The sequence below is a fragment of the Scardinius erythrophthalmus genome (assembly GCF_964197995.2).
Source record: "Scardinius erythrophthalmus genome assembly, chromosome: 11".
Classification (NCBI taxonomy): Eukaryota; Metazoa; Chordata; class Actinopteri; order Cypriniformes; family Leuciscidae; genus Scardinius; species Scardinius erythrophthalmus.
This window is the reverse complement of record NC_138231.1, coordinates 43,251,899-43,276,881: the sequence shown is the minus strand read 5'-3', so window position 1 is coordinate 43,276,881 and position 24,983 is coordinate 43,251,899. Positions and strand designations below refer to the sequence as shown.

The following is a 24,983-nucleotide window of genomic DNA, read 5'->3' as shown; positions in this document are numbered from 1 at the left end:
CACGTGAGAAACATAATCCTGCGTTTCATAACGCAACTCTTCTTTGATGGAAACGGGTCAATCAGCGAGTTAATGAGTTTGTAGGAGGAAGTGGGCGGGTGGAGGCGTGTGATATGGCGTCTTTGAGGGAAAGAGCGGGCCGATTTGTTAATTACTGTGTGATTTTAATTAAAACCCATCTGTCTGAGGAGGAGAGGCTCGTAATGGACGAGGCGGCCCGGGCAGCATTAGCTTCAACCATCCACACACACACAGATGGCGTATGAATGGCACAGTGCGACGACATACACACGTGTGGCACATTCTCTCTGGTGTCAAAGCATTGCACTAGTCCCTATAGAAACACACACACACACACACACACACACACACCCGTCTGCTGACGATGAGGTCGATGTCTCCGGGGTCATTGACGGCGAGGGTCATGAGGTCAGCGTTTAGGGTGCGAATCCTCTGGAACTGCAGGCGGATGTAGCGTGCCGAGGTGAAGTTGAGCAACATGGGCGATGGATCATCCGCACTGGGACGGCCGTTTATTAGTGAGGTGTGAATCTGAAAGAAAACAAGCATTCATTTATCAGTGAGTCCTTGAATCATTTTCCCAACTGTGGTAGTGCAACAGTTAACCCTGTTTCTTTGTTGGTGGGGATAAAAATAGACAACAACACTATAGTTACAGGTACATATATCTACATATACAGTATATATGTGTGTGTGTAATGCATATATGATGTGAGAATGTATGAGACTATTTTAAGATCATTTAGTCTTTTCTAACCCGGTCCAATCTGTGTGTTCATATTGCACGTGCCACAAATTTCACCAAATTTTGTAGCTTTCCGAAAAAGTACATTTTTTCTAAATGTAGAATGACCAGAGACCATCAGAGGGGTCACAGAACACAAACCAAGAAACACAATTATTAATGCAATCTATTGACAACCATAGTGTTGTTGCCAATGCAGCTCAAGGATGTGATGTAATGTGTGTGTGTGTGTGTGTGTGTGTGTGTGTGCGTGTGCGTGTGCGTGTGCGTGTGCGTGTGCGTGTGTGTGTGTGTGTGTGTGTGTGTGTACTGGGCTGTTTTTCTTGGGTTAATGATGTGTGCTAATTAGTGCTGTGTGAGTTTATGATGTCTGTTTTTAAAGAAGATAGAGCGACATTTGAGCCCAGGCTTGATCTCCCCACCCACCTCCCTCATTAGTATGGCACACACACACACACACACACACACACACACACACACACGCAATACAGTTCAATATAGTCCTATGATCTGACAGCTGTAAATCTGACTTTCATCACACACACACACACACACACACACACACACACACACACACACACACACACACACACACACACACACACACACACACACACACACACACACACACACACACACATTAAAACTGCTGCTGTAGGAGAACTTCCATCTCATCTATCATGTGGGTGTTCATGTCAGCCTGCTGTTGGACGAGCTAGCTAAAGTTAGCAGCAGTATCAATGCAATTCTACATGTTTTTGGTGTAAATTTGCTCTGATATCTGTTGAAATGAGTGTATGTGTTATTATTGTGTTACACACACTCATTTAAACAGATACAGCAAATATTTTATACAAAACCAAAAACGTGTAGAATTATGTATGTTTGCGTTTGTGTGGGCTCTGAATGAGAGGGACACCGGAGTGTGTGTGTGTGTGTGTGTGTGCGATTATATTTTTCTCTTGTCTATTTTCTCTAATTAAGAATTACAACTAACGAGGTAACTTAAGATGCAGTCGAGCGAGACTCTGAGAGGTTTTCTGTCGCATACACTGAAATGCATTTAAAGACAAAGTTAAAGTACAAAGCCCATAAAGCACAACTCTGCCATCATTCACTCTCCCTCATGACATTCCAAACTCATGTGTGTACATTGTAGCGAAATAATTTCTATTAATTTCAAAAATTTTACGTCCAATTATTTATTCTGTAAGTAGTTAGGTAAAAAATGGAATAATGTATGATCAGATTACTCATGCAATCAAACAGAGTAATCATGAGATTAGCCATTTATAACACAAGGTCAGAAAAGATGCAAAAATGGCAACGAATAGTGGGTCATATAAACAATTTGCTTTTAAAATGTGAAACTTATTGGATTTCTACTTTGTACACAGTATCACCTAATGGTCTTAATGGAGAGTTTAACATTCATCCTTTTCTTGAATGATTTATAATGGCTTTAATCATTCTTATGTGATATTTTGTTTGGATTGCCATAATTTGTTGCATTAAGGTGTTTGTTATTTGAACTGGGTATTTCTGTAGTTACGCTGATGTTTTCTCTCTCAGTTTAGTTTAGTTGCTTGGTTTTTGCTCTATTGTTGACATCATTATGGCACTACATGTGTATATATTGGCCATGTTCACACTGCAAAGCTTCAGGAGTGACAGCCGCATTTAAATACGTCATTGAATTATCATTCCACCAATCCCATGATGATTGACACCATGGTAACCATAGCAACATTCAGCCGTCTCATGTGTTTGGTCTCTGCTCTTCTGACCAAAGTAGTTTTTCAGCAACAAAAGACTCTTGCCATGTCCATTTATTCTAAGCGTTTTGGTGGTTTTTGTTTCAATATTATTGATTGGACTGCACTATTAGACGAGAACTGAACTGAGCTGGATGATGACAACACTGTTTTCTGCAGAACTGCTTTGTGGATGAAATGAACTCATTTAATAATTGATGGTCTTTACAGTGGAAATGAATCAACACTGAATTGACTTCAGCTGAACAATGAGACTACTGTCTTTTGCATTTTTGAATCATTCTCCTTATCGCTGTAAAGCTGCTTTGAAACAAACTGTACTGTATAAAGTGCTTTATAAATAAAGGTGACTTGACTTGACTTGTTTAAGCTTGGCTCATGCAGAAGTTTATGAAGTTATTAAAGTGAGCAGGTCACGATATTTCCGTAGCATAAAGGATTTATATTTATTTTGTTTGTTCTTGTTGGCTGATATACTTGCAAGATCTTGCAACACGAATGAGTCAGGGCTCGTCCCGCTTTCCCTGTGATTTCTTGCAGCGCACACACAGATGAGAGATCCAGCTGGAGTGCCCATGATCTCCACCAGAGGGCGCTCCTTCCATCTGCTTTATCTCACCATAAACTACATTTCCCATAACCCATTGCATGGACTAATCATGTTCTGATTACTTCCACCTGTGTGTTATTATCTCGTTACTCTTGCCTATTGAAGCACTGTGTATTCATTCTTACTTTGCAAAGTCTTCAATGTTGTTACACTGCATTTCTGAGTGTTATCCTGGTTTCCTGTCTTGTTTTTTTTTTTTTTTGTGATTCTCTGCCCTTTTATTGGATTACCCTTTTGCCAGTGTTTTCTGCCCATCTCTCATATCTCTCGTTGTACGTCATTAACAACTAGTTGTTAACTTTGGTTCAGTACACACTGCAGAATCTTTGTTAATGCGGTTGTCACTGCCGTAAATTACTGAAACTTGTGTGCAAAGAACAGTATTAAAGTCCCACTGAAGTGCCTTGCTTTGTTTGATGCGTTGACGTAATTTCCACTGAAACAGGAGGCGAAGGCGGGACATATCAAATGGCTCCTCCCCCTTTTCAAATAGCCAATAGCGTCTAGTTTCCCTCACAGACTGCGAGTCGTACTTGACAGCGACATGGAAGCGAATCCGAGTGCTGATGATACGCTGGATTCAATAGTAGAGGAGTGAATAAATCACAGCCATTTCATTCATAACCAACGTACAGTTGGAAAACGGAATAAAACTCGAGCGTTTGAGCAACCGAACACACACTCCAACACATATTGCTCTGTGATGTGTCAACGGTCCCTTTGTCCAGGTGGTGTTTATAGCAGAGGGGGCGGAGCTTTAGGTTCTAGAGAGCATTTGATTGGACAGAAGATGTGATGAGAAGCGGTGATGTCATAAAAATCCCTGATCCATTTTAGCGGAAGTGATTGTAAGTTTTGAACGCTTATATCTCCTAAATGTGAGTTGTGTCATTGTTTTGGAACACACCAGCTTATTCATAACCTTAAGGAATATATTCACACTAAAATCTAAAAAACTAAAATTTTGATTTCAGGGGGCCTTTGAGCACTTTGAGCTTTCTGCCTGCTGGATGTGTGCTCTTTTTGTCTAATTCATAGTAAAATGGGAATGGAAATCTAAACCTCAATTAACATAATAATGAATTTAAAGAAAAAAAGTCAAATTATAAAACAGTAAAGGATATGACTCCTTCAGAAGTCAATCATGGCATTAAAACCTTCTTATTACGCCACTTAAGTTTCTTGACCCTTGAGTCCAGGTGTTTCTCACCTCGCCGTTCTCCAGAGGATGGATCTTAGAGTAGAAGGAGGTACAGATGACCTCCTCATCGTGTGTGTAGGACGGCGGGCCTGTTTTGGGGTTGATGTTGAAGCGTGTGATGCACTCGGTGTCTGTAATAGCGTAATACTGCCACGGCATGAACGTTTCACCGTCCAGAGAACGTTCCAGAATCCAGTTTCCAGGCCGAGGCGAGTTTGCAGCCTTTAGGATCACGTAAGCGATCTGGAAAACCTGTGTGTGAGAGGAGAACGTGGAACAGCAAACATGAACACACAGAATCTGAATCCTTTCAACATTGATAATAATCAGAAATGTTTCTGAAAGATTTCTAATAATTACCATCAAACACAAAACACCATTACACAAACATAACTATTAGTCCAGTCATTTTATGAAAAAAGGTTGAACAAAATGCAACAGAAGCAAACTCAACTGATTTTGTATCCTCAATATGTCCTGAGTAAGGAAAAAAAAAGCCTAGAAGAATCCCATTAGGGGAAAGTTTAAAAAAAGACCCAAATATAGTCTATTCATACGCCTATTCATTCTTTCTCTTACGTGAATAGAGTACAAATTTTAACATTGGGTATTTATGCAAAGTAGCACATACGTAATTAGATTATGCACTGTTTGTCCATGTTAACAAACAATTTCAAAAAACTTGTAATGCATTTTTTGTTTGTCTTGATGTAAGTAATCAACTCAGTAATTTTCATGGTGATATCTAAAGGTTAAAATTTTTACCCTATTCACGTAAGAAGAATGAATAGGCGTATGAATAGACTATATTTGGGTCTTTTTCTAAAATTTCCCCAAATGGGATTCTTCTGGACTTTTTTTCCTCACTCAGGACATATTGAGGATACACAATCAGTTGAGTTTGCTTCTGTTGCAATTTGTTCAAGGTTGACCCCCATTTTGGCTTAAAATGACTGGACTATATGATATGTGATGAAGCTGGCAACAGACTCATAATGGATGAACTTCAAACAGGAGAACAGAAATGAAAGAGAAGATCTGAGAAAGAAATGAAAACTTGATTCCCATGATTTCACAGTCTTTTATTCAGCAGCAAAAGACTCAAGGCACATATGCACACACACACACACACACACACACACACACACACACACACACACACACACACTCGCGGTGTGACACGTAAAACGCAGTCCCTGACAGGTTCTCGGCGGCCTTCAGAAAGCTTCAGGGCGCAGTGACATTTCAGCTTACCTAAAGAGCTGACCTGAATAAAAAGAAAACATGAGACACGGGGGGAAGAGAAGCTAGGCTGAAGTCTCTATTCATTTCTGTTACCATTTTAGCTAACACTGTCCCATGAGGAACACACACACTCTTTCATCTCCAGCAGATAACAGGCTTATGTTACGTCTCTCGCAGTGAAGCTCTGGACGCTGGTTCACAATGCTGTTTTGTGTGTTGTGTTCAGAGAGAGGTGAGCAGGAGCGAATCAAGGACGTCTGAACAGCACAATCATCTGACTCAACTATGAAAGACACAGAGAACTGAAGGCCACGCCAGTAACACGTGTGTGTGTGTGTGTGTGTGTGTGTGTACACTTTATACACACTGTAACTCAACACGCACTAACATATACACATGTGACCCTGGACCACAAAACCAGTCACATGGGTCAATTTTCTGAAATTGAGATTTATACATCATCTGAAAGCTGAATAAATAAACTTCCCATTGATGTGTGGTTTGTTAGGATATGATAATATTTGGCCGAGATACAACTATTGAAAATCTGGAATCTGATGGTGCAAAAAAATCCAAACATTGAGAAAATCGCCTTTAAAGTTGTGCATTATGTTCGCGATTTTGATGCATTCACTCACAAAAATACATGTTTTATATCTTTACGGTAGGAAATTTACAAAATATCTTCATGGAACATGATCTTTACTTAATATCCTAATGATTTTTGGCATAAAAGAAAAATCGATAATTTTGACACATACAATGTATTGTTGCCTATCGTCACATATAGTGTGTGTGTGCGTGCGTGTGCGTGTGTGTGCGCGCATGCGCGTGTGTGAGTGAGTGTGGACAGTGTTCATGAAGACAGCATCAGCCGCTGCCCTCAGGTGTTCATTTACCGTAGCGGTTCTCACGAGCAAAGGCCACAGATTTCATAGGAGACAAACAACCATCCCTGCAGTGTGTGACAGAGAAGAAGAGCTATAAAAAACACGTCATAACCCACAACCTGTCAGAAATGGCACGACTCAAACAGATGTGACTCCCTTATCTGACTGTGTGTGCTGGCCTCAAGACCTTGCTTCCTACACACACACACATACACACACACACACACACACACACACACACAGATATTTCCTCCTCACTCTTTCTCTCTCACACACAGATGACAGCGGATTCTCTGCGTGTCACATCTCTTCTGTCAAAGATTATTCTCAGAGGCTTCAATAACTTTCAGTTCAGATGAACAAACTCCAGCAAATGTTTAATAACGGGAAAGCCAGAAGGGTAAACACTCGGGAGTGAACATGTTGTTTTGCCATTGTCTAATTTTCCTGATATCATACTGAATCCAGCATTATGTCGAATCATTTGACTGAACAAATTTCAATTAGAAAAATTAAATAATAATAATAATATTTCCTAATTTCTTTCCATTCAATTTTTTTATATATATATTTTTTTATTTCAAAACTTTGAACTAGGGATGCACATTTTGGAATTCTGGAGTGCATGTAGTGTTAGAGTGTGTCGTGTGTGTTAAGCCTGTTTTATACTTCTGCGTCGAACTAACACCGTAGCTACGGCGTAGGCTGTGTGTAGCGCGCGTACCCTTCGGCGTACCCTGACGTGCACCTCTCCAAAAATGTAACAACGCGTCAACTCTACGCGGACACAAGCGCTGTGATTGGTCTGCTAGAACCCCTCCCTCGGGTTTCACACGCTCCCTCTGCAAGTGTAATTGTGCGTCAACGCGGACAGCGACGCAGAAGTATAAAACAGGCTTTAGAGAGTGTGTGTGTGTGTGTGTGTGTGTGTGTGTGTGTGTGTGTGTGTGTGTGTGTGTGTGTGTGTGTGTGTGTGTGTGTGTGTTTTGTTTATATTACATTGTGGGAACCAAATGGCCCCACAAGGCTAGTAAAACCTGAGATCACCTCCATTGTGGGGACCAGCCAGCGGTCCCCATGAGGGAAATGGGTTAATAAACATACTAAATGATATTTTTTTGAAAATGTAAAAATGCAGAAAGTTTTCTGTGATGGGTAGGTTTAGGGGTAGGGTTAGTGTAAGGGGACAGAATATACAGTTTGTACTGTATAAAAACCATTACGTCTATGGAGAGTCCCCACAAAGATATGTGCGCCTGTGTGTGTGTGTGTGTGTGTGTGTGTGTGTGTGTGTGCCCTTGTTTATATTACATTGTGGGGACCCAATGTCCCCATAAGAATAGTAAAACCTGATATCACCTACATTGTGGGGACCAGCCAGCGGTCCCCACTTTTCAAAAGGCTTATAAATCACACAGGATGAGTTGTTTTGAGAAAGTAAAAATGCAGAATGTTTCCTGTGATGGGTAGGTTGAGGGGCAGGGGCAGTGTAAGGGGATAGAATGTACAGTTTGTACGGTATAAAAACCATTACGTCTATGGAGAGTCCCCACAAAGATAGTGAACCAGACGTGTGTGTGTGTGTGTGTGTGTGTGTGTGTGTGTGTGTGTGTCCCTTCTAAACCATATTTTTGGGACAAATTCGAAAGTAAGCTAAAGCTGACTAAGACTCCCAAAACATCCATTTGGGGATGTCCTCATTTATAAATATATATATATATGTTTTTGTTTTCTGATAGAATCGGGATGTGGTTTGAGACAACTGCACTTTTCAACGAATAAATATTTTCCATACGAAGTAAAATGTAGCTTGATTAGTTTAGTTGAGTGTCATCCCTGAGAGCTGAGGAGAGAACACCTGCTCCTCCAGACGTGTGCTTGTCAGTTGTCCATGATTTAGGAATGATGATGAACAATAATTGAGCATAAAATACCATAGTATGCTGGCCTTGCCAGAGAAAGAGAGAAGCCGTGAAAGTAAACATCATCTGCTCCAGATAACAGCTTTTAAATCATTAGTTGAGCATTAGTAAACAGTTAATTCATAATTTATAAAGCATTAATAGACATTAATAAGCAGTTTATAAATACAGCTATAAATGCTTTATTCTTGATTTATAAGCATATAATGTGTTTAATAATTGTATTTCCATACTTATATACATATATACATATCTAAATGAAGTATTGCATTATTTGCAAACCAGTTACATTATTTACCATTATTTACTAAACTTGGTGTTGTCATTGATTAATAAGATCACTTAGAGAGTGTGAGTAAATGTAGTAGATTCAGGGAGTTATAAAGCATTTAGTAGTGGTCAGTTCAATAAGGTGGATAGTTTGACAATGACATGTCAGTCTTAAAGGGGTGGTTGAATATGATTTGACTTTTCTAACTTTAGTTAGTGTGTAATGTTGCTGTTTGAGCATAAACAACATCTGCAAAGTTACAACGCTCAAAGTTCAGAGCAAAGGGAGATATTTGCTTTTAAAGAAATTACTTTTTAAGATCTACAACAAACGGCTGGTAGAGACTACACCACATTCCTCCTGAGTTAGTGACATCACCAACCCTAAAATGTACATAAACCCCGCCCCCTGAACATGATTTATTGATTATCAAGACAGAATATGCTAATCAATGACTAGAAGATAACTCCACATCAGCTTCATAAATTCACCAACTAACCATTCAGAAATGTCCTGTTGCTTCTACATGTTGTCACTTCTTCTCGAGTCTCTCCATCATTGTCTGAGTCCGGTTTGAACATAAAAGGCTAAAAGTTACACACACATACAAGCTCTAGAGGCTCCGCCCCCTGTGCCGGGAGCAGCAGCTCATTTGCATTTAAAGGAACAGACACAAAACGGATTGTTTTTGCTCACCCTCAAAAAGTGACAACTTTAACATGCTATATAAAAATATCTGTGGGGTATTTTGAGCTAAAACTTCACACACACACTCTGGGGACATCAGAAACTTATTTTACATCTTGTGAAAAGGGCATTATACCACCCCTTTAAACTCATGTAAGCACACAGGAACGGTCACAGTTACGCCTTCTGCTTTTATAAGGTAGTTTTGGTGTTTTGTGCAGAGCTCCAGAGGCCATGTTTATTGTCAGCATCTCTGTAGCTCCTTTAAAGTGATCATTGGCTTTTTTGTGGGTTTTCTCTCAAATCTCACTGCAGTTTTTGTAGAGAAATCTGGGCAAATGTGTTTTCAAAGCAGTGTAGGTGGTTGGATTTCCTCTTCCTGATAATTGAACCAAATGAGACATCCAAACATCTGGATACTGTTTTGTATTCTTTTACCATTTCAGCATTTGTTTAACTTGGGGGATTTTATTTTCTCCATTTGTTCTTTTTACTGTGGGAAATTTATCCAGAAAATATTTTAATGATTCACAGACCAATCTGTAAACAACATTTTGCTTTTAAATTTAGCATTTTTTAATATGGATTTTTTGTTGTTGCCTAAAAACAATCACTCAATTATCAAGCAAGATGTGCAGGGGACCCTTCAATAAACTCTGAACCTTTTTCTTACTGTTCCTCAACATGCACATCCAACAGGAATTTCAATGAACAGTCTGATTTTCTGTAAAATGTGCTCATAAAATGGTAAAAAGTCATTCAGCGCATGTGTGCGTGTGTTTGCACATGTGTATGTGTTTGTGCAGGGCTTTAGTGTGATTATTCACATTTCTAAAGAGTATTGAGGTCAGGTGAACATCTGCAGTGATTGGACATCACACACACACACACACACACATCCACACACACACACACACACACACACACACAGAAGCACATGCACAATCATTAGACTGGAGCCTGAAAAACAACATGTGCAAATTTGTAAAGGCTAGAAAATGTGGAACATCCGCACATGTGCAGTTCAAGCGGACTCTTCCAATGATGAAATGCATGTGTGCTGTGCACAACACATCTAAAACATATTGCACATAAAGGAGTGGAACAGCGTGTGCATATCAGCCTGCTGTTTATAAATAACCGCTTAATTCAATTGAATCAGTTTCCTCAGTTCAGACGCGTTTGCTCCAGTGCTGAATGGGAGACTGTAATGTGTTAGTGCACGTTTGTCATTGTGACGACAGGTTGTCAGGGAGTGAGTGATGGTAAGATGGCAGTCGTGGCCCGATGCTGTATGTGTGATTGCCGTCAGTAATTACACACCCTCTCGTCTGATTTATTAACTCTAAATGTCCTCTACAGCCCCTCTAATGAATACTCAAACCCTGTCACACTCATTTGTCTTCTATCTTGGCACCACCTTTCTCTCTCTCTCTCTCTCTCTCTCTCTCTCTCTCTCTCTCTCTCTCTGTCACCGTACCGTGTTGCACTCATTGTCATATTCTTCAGGAAAGAAGAACAATGCAGGAATTAAAGAGATAGTTCACCCTCAAATGAACATTCTGTCATTATTTATCACCCTCATGCTGTTTGAAATAGAGTATGACTTTCTTCCTTAATTTTTTAGGTGAAAATTATTTGCCACATTTTTCCATATAATGAAAATGACTGAGAACTGGGGCTATCAAGCTCCATATCATACACAATCGTTAGAAACTTTGGGGTCAGTCAGATTTGTTTTTATGTTTTTGAAAGTCTCTGATGAAAAATACAGTAAAACGATGCATCTATGATCCTATCTAACATGAATCCTACACAATCATGCTTCAAACCGTTAAATCCTTTAATAATTCTCGGTGCTCCTTACTTCCCATCACTTCTACTTTTTATTTACAGTATATCATTTTGCCTCCCATCTATTAATTTGCACGTCGCTCCTCATTCTGACCGGCCTGCACCCGGTGTCATCTGCTGACTGCTTTAATTGCGTGTGTGTAGGTGTTTGTGTAATTTCCTGCGGTTGGGCGGCGGTGCTCGCGCTGGCCTCAGATCAGCATCTAATAAGGGCTGATGGGAGCATTCTGCCCACACACTACAGCGAGCCATTCAACTGCACTGCATCTCACTGTTCTGCCAGAGTTAACCTGCCACTGCTTCTGCACACACACACACACACACACACACACACACACACACACATCTCGAGCGGGAGAAGAAGAACAGAGGCGACGAGTGAGTGAATAGAGATGCTTTTCAAGACTGCAGCGCCTCACGACAGAGCAGGGGACCGTTTCATTCCTGATTAGCATTAAAAATAAAAAAGAATTCAACCAACTAGACTGTAATCTATAGTACTTTGCATAGACACCTTTTATGATAGTTGGTTATGGTTTTGTGTGTATTATGAATCTCCAGAACCCATTCATAGTAATTGCATGGAAAAGAGTGTCTGGTACGAGTCTTAAAACAATTCTCTATTGTTCTGCAGAAGGAGGAACAGTGTGGGAATAAACCTCTGAAATTATGATAGAATTTTCAACTATGGCTTTGAGAATTTTTTATAAATGCCTTCATATTTTAGATATTCATCTTTAAATAGCGTTTCAGGCTAAAACGTTGCAGGCCTGTTCACACCAAAGATGAAAACTATAACTAAAGTTTTAAAAACTATTCAAATTCTGTGAGAATAACGAGTCCACATTACAACTATAATGATAACGACACAGAGGAGTAATACCATTGGAATCACTTTCAGAATGATTTTTTTTCCTCAGCTGATGAATAATAAAAACGTTGACAGCCAATCAGAATCCATCATGCAATGAAGAGCTCGAGCATTTGAATATGCACATTGACCTGTGGCTGTATGGAATGCTTGGAGAAAGCCAGAGATCTATTCTGATTGGCTGTTGTCCTGAGAGTCAGGGCTGTTGTTGTCGTTTACCTGCTGCAGGTCCAGAGTCACAGTGACGTAATGGTAGTCCATCCCGTTCATGATGCTCGGGCTCTGCCACCATCTGTTAGTGCCGTCGATAGCGTACTCGATGGGATGCCGCTCTACACACATGAAAAAACAGTCATGTGAGAACACTCCTCCTTCATCTTTGTTTATAGGCTTTTTCATCTTGAATTTATAGGACAGTCAAAACCAGTCGGAAAAGTGGATGTGACAAGGCCGAATTTGAACCAGTGAGCTCTACTTTAACACTGTAAAGCTTGATATATGAAAACATCATCAGAAACCTTTAGACAAAATATTAAATTATAATTTTTTTTTAAGTTGGTATATGTGTTTTTTTTTTGTTAAGGCTTGTATGACTCATATAGTCTTATATTGTGAGAATATGGGGAAAAAACAGCTCAGTTTTATTCAGTTTTTAGGCCCAAACAACAACATGCAATTTGGTGCAGATGCTGATATTCTTGTAATGTAAATCAATGCAATCTTTATTACAGTATAGCAGATACTTACATAAAATGCATATAAATATCAATATCTGCCAATAATATGTCTTAGTAAGATTATATTTAAATGCTTAGTTTTATAATCAAAGTTCAATTGTTTTAAAACATAATGCAATGCAATACAATGATGATGGAGAGATAAAGAAAACCATGACTAGAAGCTAAATAAAACAAGACACTGAAACTATTAAACTAAGATGTGATAGTAAAAAAACTAATCCATCAGGCTTATGAGGAAGGTTTATTTGTTTGTCACAGTCATTGCAGAGTCCTCGTTCATTGTTTTGTTTTTTTGTCGTGGTTTCTGATTAGTTATACACCTGTTCCCTGTTTCCTTAATGATATATCTCTGCATTTATTAGCCCTCAGATCTCTGTTCAGAGATCAGTTCTCTGTTCGGTGCCGTCAATGTTATGTTAAAGTGTAGTGTATGTTTGGAGTTTTCCTCATATTCATTAAAGTTTCCTTATCACTAGTTCATTCTGTGTCATGCATAATTCTTTGTGGATTCAACTAGACACGCTACCATGACAGAACACCGAACCTCAGAAAGGATTTAAACAGGAAAAAGGGAAAGATCATGAATGTACAGTGTCCATCTGCTCCTGCTAGAGCAAGGAGATCGCTCCTTTGAGGATCACACAAGGGATTCCCTAGATCTGGCGTGCCTCACTCCCTATCCCAGAAGGCACGCCTGGAGTGGAGTGGGTGCTGGTCTAATGCGACTCTCCATTCACTGTCTGCTTTGCTGAAGAGGATAACGCAAGCCTCACTCCAGACCCAGAGCCCAGCCAGCCTTCAGCCCTGCCCATGACACACCAACAGCCAGAGCCCACTGCAGACTCGGAGCCCAAGCCCGCCACGAGATAGAGCCAGAGCGATTGCCAGAGGCCATGTTCGTCCCGTAGCCTGAGTCCAACGCAGAGTCTGAACAGCTGGCAATAACATCCGTCATCGAGGGAATAGTAGTGGAGTTCGTTGACATGGTTTAGAGCCCTGTCCACACTCGCTGAGGTGCATGAAACGAGCTGGGTCCCCACTGAAGTTATATTGAGCTGGATGATGGAATGTTTTATGGTCTACAGTCTCCACTCCAGTCCCAATTCGTCATCCTCTCTACTGGTTCAGCCCAGTCCCAAAGCCTCTCAGTCTCTGCTGGTTCGGCCCAGTCCCAAGTCGTCTTCATCTCTGCTGGTTCAGTCCAGTTTCAAAACCTCTCAGTCTTTACTGGTTCAGTTCCAAGTCGTCTTCATTGTCCCTGCTTAAGCCTAGCTCTAAGTAATCTTTGTCACCACTGCTTAAGCCCTGCTGGTTTCTTGAAGTCTTCATTGCCCAGCTCTGCCCTGCTCCAATTCTCCTTCATCGGGATTGGTTTAGCTCCACCTCGGCTCACCGACCCATCGGCTCCACCTCGGCTCACCGACCCATCGGCTCCACCTTGGCTCAACGCTCCCTCGCCTTCACCCTGGTCTGTCATCCCTCAGGCTCAGCTGGGCACCCTTGTTGCTCTGGCTCCTTCAGTTCTGCCATCATCCTCAGTCACACTGATTCTGCCCAGATCTGCCAAGCCCACGCCTCCACCTCGGTCATGCACACCTTGGCCCTTCAGGCCTTCAGTGTCACTCAAATCTACGTCTCCTTAGTTCCTTCTTGGTTCCTCCTGGGTCTCCTCCTATTACAACTTCACCTCATTTGTTTGGGTTCTGGTCTATCCTGGCTCCTCCCTCCATCAGTTCTGCCATGGGCCTTCATATTGGCTCTGTTCTGGGTCATCCACTGGCTCCTCCCGTCTCAGCCCTGGCTCCTCCCATCTCAGCAATGGCTCCTCCCATCTCAGCCCTGGCTCCTCCCTCCATCTTCTCCACCTTGATGTTCCCTTCTGTCAGCCCCTCCTTGATCATGTCTGCTTCCAGTTCCTCTTCCTTCTCCAGAACCACCTCCATCTGGCCTCTGATGGACTTTTGCAGCGTGAGGTCAAGATTAGTTTTATTATCATGTCTTAGTGTAATAGTTTCATTGTGTTATTCTGTTTAGTTTCTAGTCATGGTTTTCTTGACTACGTCACAGTCGTTACCTGAATTCTTGTTCATTGTTTGTTGTCATCATTTCTGATTAGTTACACACCTGTTCCTTGTTTCGTTCATTTTTCTGCGTCACTCATTCTTTGTGAAATCTACTACACACTTTACAGTGACAATTTGATACTCACATTTGAACATGATTTTTTAATGAGTCTTAAAAACAGAAAACTGAGTCTTTAAATCTCCTTTATAAATGCTTTACAAAGCATAACTAGTCCTACTTTAGATGAGCTCACAAACATGAACTGACCACTACTAAATGCTTTATAACTCCCTGAATCTACTACATTTACTCACACTAAGTGATCTTATTAATTAATGACAACACCTAGTTTGTAAATAATGCAATACTTCATTTAGAAATGATAAATTGATCATTAATAAAGTATGATAATACAATTATTAAACACATTAGATATGCTTATAAATCAAGAATAAAGCATTTATAGCTGTATTTATAAACTGCTTATTACTGTCTATTAATGCTTTATAAATGATGAGATAACTGTTTAGTAATGCATAACTAATGATAGCATGCAGTAATTATAAAGTGTTACCGAATTTGTATTTAATTCCATTCTAATAAATGGTGTTTTCGAACTGGTGAGGGGGATTTCATTTTTCTGTGTTTTCATAGTACATCAAGCTCTTTTATCTGCAGAGATCAAGAGAGATTTGATTCCTCATGACACGAGTCCTTTAGAAAAGCACCATAACACCTCATATTAAACCACGACAGGACGCGACGGTGCTTAATAACGTGTCTCCGCTGGCTTTTACCTCCGCCAGCTGACTGGAGTTGAATAAAACCGTCTTTTGAAATAAAGCTATCTGCTCTAATGAGGGATGAGTTTTATAAGCGCTGAAATACTTACATTTATCTCTGTGCAGAGCCTGTCGAAAGCAAACTATATTAGACAAACTCCAATCTTTCTTTACAGCCAGATCCTTAATCAGGCAAAGATGATTAAAGTTGTCCACTTAATCATTTATTTGACTGCATATATTCTTTTCTAATTTATGAGCGAGATCTAGGTTTCATTTAAAAGAACTCCCCCGCTGGTTAAGTCACATCTCTCTCTCTCTCTCTTCCTCTAATTTTCTCTAATTACATGTTATATTAATCACTCTCTGGCTGGGAGTGTGTGGGTGACTCTTGTGTGTTTGAAGAGAGCTCAGATTAGAGCGTCTGACTCATTACTGGCTGAGGTGAGCTGTGGATGACAGCGCTGGAGCCGTTCCTGCAGCGATGGCTCAACTCAACACATACTTTATTAAGACCTTTCAAACTGCTTGTACAGATCCGAAACCACGACAGCGACACCTGAAATAACTGCTTTCGTGAAGGTGACTGGAAGACAGAAGGGTGAATCTCACAAAGAACATGTCTGGCTCATATTACACCACAAAATCAAAGTACATTTTACATATGCTCTCAGAAAAAAAGGTACAAAAGCGGTCACTGTGGCGGTACCTTTTCAAAAGGAACACCTTTGTACCGAAAGAGTGCATTTTAGTCCCTCAAGGGTACATATTGGTACCAAACGTGTACATATTGGTACCTAAATGGTACATATTAGAACCCTTTTGAAGGGTACTGTCCCAGTGACAGCTTTTGTACCTATTTTTCTGAGAGTGTATGGACCAATAAAAAATTAGATAATCAAAAGTGAAAGTTCAGCATTTACTCATATTTCGTTTGAGTTTGTTTGTAATTCTCACTCATCTCGATGATTTTCATTAGATTTCATTAGAAAATCTGTATCATGAATCCTTTGAACACAACTATTCTTTATTTAAATTTACATCAATTATATTCAGGAAAAAATTCTTTTGATTTTGGGGTGAAATATGACTAAACATGTTCATCACATTGATGAGATTCACACAGAACGAACTTGAGAAGGAATGGGAACACATTCATCTAGATTGTGATTACAGCAGATACTCATAAAATCAGTTTTCTCCATTGCATGAATATTGCTTTAAAATACTAAGACAATGACTTGAATTAGGTTAAATTCTTATCGACACTCATATTTGGAGGGCTTCTCAAACAGCAAAGACCGTGATGTCAAACTGCATAAAACTAACATTAGCAATGGGATGTGATGTCATGCTCTAGGGCTTCATAATAACATTACAAATAATAAGAAATTTAAAATATTAAAGCACACCATCTGCTCTACTTCCATGCAGCTTTGAAGACTGTGTTCTCTGTACTGAGCCATGCGGTCTATATGTGGCATTTAATCAAACATCTTGTGGCTGTTTAATACTAAACTAAATTGGTATAATTTGCAATAGATGCTTGATATTATGTCTGATGATAATAATGGCAGGAATGATGACAGTGATTCTTTTCAAACTCTGAATCAACATGCACCACTGCTAAATTTTCCATATTTTGTAATCATTGTTAACAACTTATAACCATTGCTTAATGAACTCATTGTTTGTACCTTCAAAACCAAATGTATTGAAGGTACAAGTTCTTTAAAAAAAAATGCAAAGCAGAATTTCCCTGATTTCAACACATTTCTTCATTAATTATGAAGGAGAAGAAACTGACAAATGTCACCTTTCAGCTATCTTAAGAAAAGCAATTAACAATGTGGGACAAAACGGTTCCTGGGTTTTGCAATGCCCACTTATCATAAAGGCTTATGTTTAATATTTTTAATGCATCGATATAAGCAGTAACTGGTTGTGTTTTTAGTCTCTGGTCCTGAATACAGGGGTGTATTGGTGCAGGTATGACATCAGAACCAAGAAGATTAATTCGCCACACTAGTTCCTTCGAGATTTTCCTATGAGGTTCTATAATGGGATTTTCGATTTATGTGTAAAATAAAGCCTGTGGTAAACATAACTTGATGATACTTTGACATTTTGTTTAATAAATTACACACACCCATAGTGGAAACATGAATTAGGAAGCAGTTACGTACGTTTTTAATAAGTAACTAGATAAGACCACTTGGGGTGTGTGTGAGTGTGTGCAGTGTACGTTGTAGAACAAAACATCACAGTATCATCCAGTTAGGTTTACCACAGGCTTCATTTTAGACATAAATCGAAAAAACCCAATGGGAAAATCTCCAGCGACGAATTAGTCTTCCGGGTTCTGCCGTCATTCCTGCTCCATTTATCAGGTCTTGATCCTCAGAGCGCGATTAAGAATGACGACCACTAATTAATAATATTATTCCTACGACTCTTCCAGCCACACATCTCTTCATCTCACCTTTCCAAGCCTCTCCACCACCAAAATTATGCCTAAATACACATTTCCCCCATGTGCATATAAGAGAGATGTATTCACTGATTTAGGTTTATATTTGAATTTCTTTTGCAATTCTTGAAAATGCACAAAAAACTGGAATCACTTATTGACTTTAGTGGGATGAGGGTCATGTTGGGCTTGTGTTGTCAGAGATCTGCTGAAAATTAAAGTTCCTCTAACTGAAGAATCAGCCCAAAAGATTTCCAGAATATTTTCTTTCTGCTATCTGGCATTATTAAAGGTATTTTTCTCCCTATCAGTAATATCCTCACTCATTGGTTCTTGGATTGTTTTAAGTCAGGTGCATTTCCCAAAATCATTGTTAGTCAACTATAGTTGCAAGTTCCGTTAAACTCTGTTGGTCACGACGGAAGTTGCAACCATAGTTGCTTTTGAGAAACGCACCCTCACCGATTCAGTCTGGTCTGTGAATGAACTTTGCAGACTCATTCAAGTATGACTCCAAAGAACATTTTTGTCTATGAATCAGACGTTGCTATTAAAAACACACTTCCTATTCTTTCAAAGAGGCCTGTGAAGGGAAGAACACAGTGTACATGTGTTAGACGAGCGACTGTGCCAGTGTTGTCTCATCACGTGTGTGCAGGAGTTAGGAATGCAGTTGATTAGAGCATATCAAATAGATTATGCACAGCATGAGAGCAGTGTGTGTGTGTGTGTGTGTGTGTGTGTGTGTGTGTGTGTGTGTGTGTGTGTGTGTGTGTGTGTGTGTGTGTGTGTGTGTTCTGTACCGTAATCATAATCACTCTTCAGGTTGCAGGTCCTGCACTGAGGGTTGTTCACGGGCCGTCCAGGTACGTGCTCCACCAGTTTGCAGTACATTTCTGGTCCCGTTTCTCCACACGTGGCATTGGCCTTGATCTCTGCCATGGAGGCCAGGTTCAGCACAGCTGGGAAAAGACCTGTACACACAGCACACACACACCGTTAGCTGTTCCTAAGACAGATGACCACTTCTACAGACGGCGCAACAGCAAACACACTCACAGATCACCAAATAAAAAACCTGTGTAGAGGACCATATAGCCAGAGCTTAACTATGACCATCTGTTTATGTCTTAGCATTACGATCGCAAGCAGTATCAAGCATGTCATGTCATGGAAACTATGTATAAACCTTAATTGAACAGTTTAATAATCAATTAAAACATAAATGTATTCCTGTAATGATGTTACGCTGTGGTATTCTGTAGACGTTGATTGTACACTCGTTATTGGGGTGCATTGTGGGATTAAATGAGTGCACTCTATAACATCCACTATGGTACACTACTACAAATGGCTGTTCCCTCAAATAGTGCCCTATTTAAAGGTATAGGGGACGATTTTGGACACAAACCTATTTGTTATGCCCTTCCCTTGCAAACTTTCCTCTGACTCGGTCCCTTGGATGTACACCATTGCTTATTTGCACGAGCCCTTGATCACTGGAATCTGCAACGGAGCTGATTTATTTCAATTATTTTTTTCTCATGAATTTGTTTTATGTACAATTCTATAGGCCTGTATGTATGCTTGGGCTGTTGGATGAAATATAAAAAATGACACAAACTAAAATTATTACAATACAATAAACTATAACAGTCAGCTTAAGGTAGCTACAAGTATTATGAGGTTAAATGTCAAAATATCTCCAATTTCATATACTAGAATTACAACTTTATATGTGGGAAGTAAATTTCCGATAGCATGTGAAGACAGCATAAACATCACTGTTTCGGTCGATGACTTTAGCACTCCAAAAAAACGAAACTGAAAACGGCTGAAAATGATTGGTTGTTCCTGCTTCACTCTAATAATGCAATTTGTTGTAGAGGACTTCGATTCAGTCTCTGACTGCCAAACATTTTTGCTGAAATGAACTATGGGAAAGTCCTCATTCAACAAACTTGTGGATGTTTTGAAACAAAAGGATCATTTCAGGAATGTGAGACTTTAAAGCTGCACAGTTAAAATGTAATGATTTAATGCGCCTTCTTTTCAAATCCAACTTCTGTTTCATCAAACACATATCCTTCATCAAAATAACACAGCCACAGTTATGAAACTAGAGCTGGTCCTGCTTTGTGAGAGCTGCTTTGCCTGTCCTCGTTTCTGTAATTAATACTGTCTTAGTATCCACTTCCCACATTTCCTGGGATTTCCCAAGATTCAGATACAGACGGAGCAACATGACGTCACTTCAGCTCATGTTCAAATCCTCTTGTTTATAGTAGTTTATAGTACATAATAGCTTAATTCAGAATAGCACAGTACAGTAGACTACTATTATTATTTATGCAATTCGAAGATTACACTAAATCAACATTCACAATTTTGATTTCACAATTATGATTCATTTTCTGAATGTGCGATCTTGCTGAATAAATTCTACACTTCATGAATTATCTCATTGTAACCAACAAAGTCCGAACACAATGTAAATAAGATTCATTATGTAGACAGCTCCAATGATTATGATTCACACTGAACTGAAGTGATAACCATATTTTACATAAAACAAGTCTCAACTGCCTATAAGTTGCACAGGGTCAAAATTATTATTGGGGGAAAAAAGACAAGATGCAACAGTGTATAGTAGCCTATGTCATGTTTTAATATTTCATTCAGAAACAATGCAAAATTCCCGTAAATAAGACAAAACATTTACAAACATTATAAACACTATAAATATGTATTTTAGTTCCCCATACACTACAGTAAATCCTTTAAATTTAACAGTATTCAGAACAGAACAGGAATGGAAAATATAAGTATAAAACAAATAGAGTTTAAATTATAGTGCCATTCATTATTAACAACCTTTTTTATAAATGCCAAGTCTAGGTGAATTTATTTAAAGAGAAACTGAAACTGCTAGCCTGGCTCCGCCCTCCTGCGTACTTCCGCTCAATTTTATACCTTTACCTTTTTACCTTTACCTTTTACCTTTATACCTTTATTGTCCACCGAGGTGGAAAATTGTCTTTGGCTCACCAGCCATTCAAATAAATATACAGACAACAAAAAAAACAGAAACATAAAACAGACTGATCGCATTTCATAAGAAATAAATAAATAATCAAATTTCATACTATAATCATTTGGATTATCAGTTAACTGCAGAGTTGAGAATTTTAACAGCATTTGGAATAAAAGACCTCTTAAACACATTTTTATTTGCTAGAGGGATTCTATAGCGTCTACCTGATTTCATGGGCTCAAATTGACTGAATAGAGGATGAGAACTATCTGCAAGAATAGTCCTTGCCTTCTTCTTCACCCTTTCAGCATATAGTTGAACTAATGGCCTCTGTTGACTGCCAACTATTCTGCTTGCCGTTGTCACAATTCTGGCAAGTTTGTTCTTAGATCTGCAGTTTAAATGATCATACCAGGCTGTGAGATGAAAAGTTAATACACTCTCTACTATGGATTTGTACACAAGTTCTAAAATATGCTGACTAACTCCAAGGCCACTAAGTTGTCTAAGAAGAAATAACCGTTGCGAACACTTTTTAAAAAGATAGTCTGAATTATCAACAAAATTCATGTGTGAATCAAGAATTGAGCCTAAATATTTAAACTTCTCCACAATTTCAACTTGTTGACCCACAAGTGAAATTGGCTGGATTGACATATCTACTTTTGGGCAAATAATCAATTCTTTTGTCTTTGCCACGTCAATTTCTAGTTGGCTAAGGTGACACCAATTCTCCAAGGCCTTAATGTGAGCCAAGGCCTCATTATTTCCCTTCAGTACTACGTCTGGGATTGTGGTGTATTCTTTGGCTTTCTCCGGCCAAATTTTTGGCGACCCACGACCAAAGGTTAGCGATTGGTTATGGCAGATCCAGAGTGACTCTGGGCAGATCCAATAGTTTTAAACTTCAACAGAATACCCGCCTACAAGGAAGTTAACGCTTGTCAATGAAGAGAGGCCAGACTCTCTGTACAAATGAAATGTACGAGAGTCTGGTAGAACCAGGCTATGAAACTGCCATTGTGTCGGTTGAAAATATAGATGAGTGCAGGATCAAGCAGTTAGATTTATAAGATTTAGTATAGTTCTCAATTAAGATTTATTAACATACATGTTTTGCGTGCTTAAAGCTGCAGTCCGCCGTTTTTCCTCTTTGTCGCCATCTCTGTTTGAAATCTGCAATTGCAGTTATTCGCGGAATTATCAACTTTACATACGTTGAGCCTCAGCACGAATCCAATGTTTTGAGGAGAATGTGCGGCTGACAATCACCGCGCCGGTGTGGATACTGTCAATCGCAATCACAGATTCTACTTTTTGGAAGTATGACCAACATTCGAATTTTCACCGGAAAATGTAATCTGTACAAGTAAGTAACATCCACTGTTCTGACCAACTAAGCGCTGATTAAATCTAACGATCGCTTTTCATATCACATCAAACCGTGCAAATTATACTTTGTTCTCAAATTGTTAATGTTAACAACATCAGCATTGCGTGACTACATTTAATGTAGTCCCTGAATGTCCCTTCTGATATTTATCCTTGTTTTCACATGGGCCGGTTACAGTCTCTTTTGTTCTGCAGCCGCTCCGAAGTCCGAAGTCTTTTGCATTTTACAACGGGTGAAGTCTTTCGCGTTTGTTCGGGTGAATCTCCAGTTGTCACTGGTGATTGTCGTTTGAACCTTTCTGGATCCGCCATCAAATTGATAAGGTTAATTATATCAAGTGCTGCGAGAAAATGCTTTAAATCTCCACCTCCAGCATCCTCACACTCATAGCCGACTAGCCGAGACTCTTCTTTATGTGGACAGATGTGACGTAATGACTTAATTTTCTCAAATTTCCCATGGAAATCCACCAGTACCACTGGAATTAAAAACATTATTTACCATTTTGAATCGAGCTAAGGCAAGCAAATAGTTTTGATCACTGGCTGGTTATGTACTTGCTCAAAAATGTATTTATAAAAATGTATAAACAAATTTATAAAAAATTATATAATTTTAATTATAATAATTGAAAAACAAATGTATTGGTTTCTCTCGTCATTAAACTGCGGATAATGCCTCATAAAATCCGATCTGCCTGTTTACATGACAGTCGCATATCTGATTTATATCTGATTTATTTCCACATACAGTATGAAAGAGGCCTGAAACCGATATCAGCAATATTAAACTGGGTTTTCTGTTGTGTGTGTAGTGTATTTATGCACCAAAAAAGAGAGAGAGTGTGTACAGTAGAGTGTCGTTGTGAATCAAAGAGCATTTGATCTCATGAAATCAGTCTCAGCTGCTCCGACAGATGTTCCATACGAGTTCTCAGAGACATGCGAGCTGGACAAAAGCAAGGTTCTCCTCTCTGTCCCAATCACTTAAACTCTCCCCGTGCTCTTTATAGTAAATTCTCTGGATGCGGGTGCTAGTTCTGCTGGGATAAAGTCTTTTCACACCGCTTCATCCAACACATCAGAGCTTAGCAGCTGCCTCTGGAATGTCCACAATCAAATGGATATATGCTCAATATGGGACACATTTGTAAAGCAAAACAAGGACATTTTCCCAGGGAGCATTAACAACTTCCAGCTTGGATGTTTTGGAAACTGGAGCTTAACAAACCAATCCATCATCTATTTTAGTGTTTGTACTGATGTTCCTCACACATTCTGCTCAGGGCTTGTTCTAAATGTACAGCACATTTTTATTCTTTTGGAAATCTCCCATTGACTTTATGTGATAGAATATTCAACATTCAAAACATCCACAATGATTGTCATTTTTGAAAATATCATGTGAATGATTCAATGACCTTTGTCCCTGAATGAATCAGAACAAAATGTTTAAGTGAATAATTCAATGACTCAATGATATAAAAAAAACAGTTACATGTTTCATTCCTGATGAAATTAACATTGTTGAACGAATAACTGAGTGAATGATTTAAATTACTCACTCTGTTGTTACGTATTGTTACATTGTCACTGGAGAAACAAGTAGTTTTTCTTTAAAACTTTCCGCTTCGCGTCGTGCCAAACAACGCCCTTCAGCCGTGACTTGTTCACGATACAGCACAGCCTCTCGTACCTTATTGCTTACTTAAAAGGGAATGAACACAGAAGTAGACAGAGTTCAATGTCCTGTGAGAATAATTTCAATTCACACTCGTGAACAGAGGAAACTGGTTCTTGAATTCAGAATTTTGCCCAATGCTGACATCTGTTGATGTCTATTAGCCTATCTAATTACCATTAGCAAAAAAAAAAAGATGGCATTCAATCAATCACAGCACACATTCACACATTCAGATGGTCTTACTGTAGATGTGTTGACCTTTATTACTCTCAAAGATGATCTGAACACATATGCATTGAAAAGCGAAAATATATGAAAACTGGGAACGCTATTCACATGACACTTGAGCTCCTGCAGCTGAAAGTAGCCTATATAATTGTCAATCCAGATGAAATGATTCTAAAAGACTTGTCATGTTTCCGAGAGCGTTCAGATGCTGTTATGGTGCTGGGGACGAAGCTCAACACAGCTCAGGATCACAGCTCTTTCTTTCCTTCTTTATTTCTGTCTGAGCCAGGCCGGATCGATATCAGCGCTCATTCCTTCTTCATTCATATCCTGATACGGCTGATCCTTCATTCAGCTTGACAAAACTAATTATTCTTTCATGGCGTGTGTGCGTCAGGAGCGGTAAGCCGTCTGCAGGCCTCACAGCCGAGAGACATGCCTTTCAAAAGATGAATTCTCCATCGCTCACTCCCATCCTGCTCCTCGTCTTCACAGTG

General features: G+C 39.4%; 1 protein-coding gene across 7 annotated transcripts in view; it reads right to left on the bottom strand.

The window, feature by feature from the left end:
* lama2 (laminin, alpha 2) overlaps positions 1-24,983 on the bottom strand; it is a 221,970-nt gene that overhangs the window by 161,219 nt on the left and 35,768 nt on the right. For all 7 annotated transcript variants that reach the window (XM_081378796.1, XM_081378798.1, XM_081378793.1 and 4 more), the window contains exons 2-5: positions 18,952-19,122; positions 12,312-12,424; positions 4,362-4,604; positions 373-552 (exon numbers count right to left, since the gene is read on the bottom strand). In XM_081378796.1, coding sequence (XP_081234922.1) covers positions 373-552; positions 4,362-4,604; positions 12,312-12,424; positions 18,952-19,122 — 707 coding nt within the window. The remainder of the gene's footprint in view (positions 1-372; positions 553-4,361; positions 4,605-12,311; positions 12,425-18,951; positions 19,123-24,983) is intronic.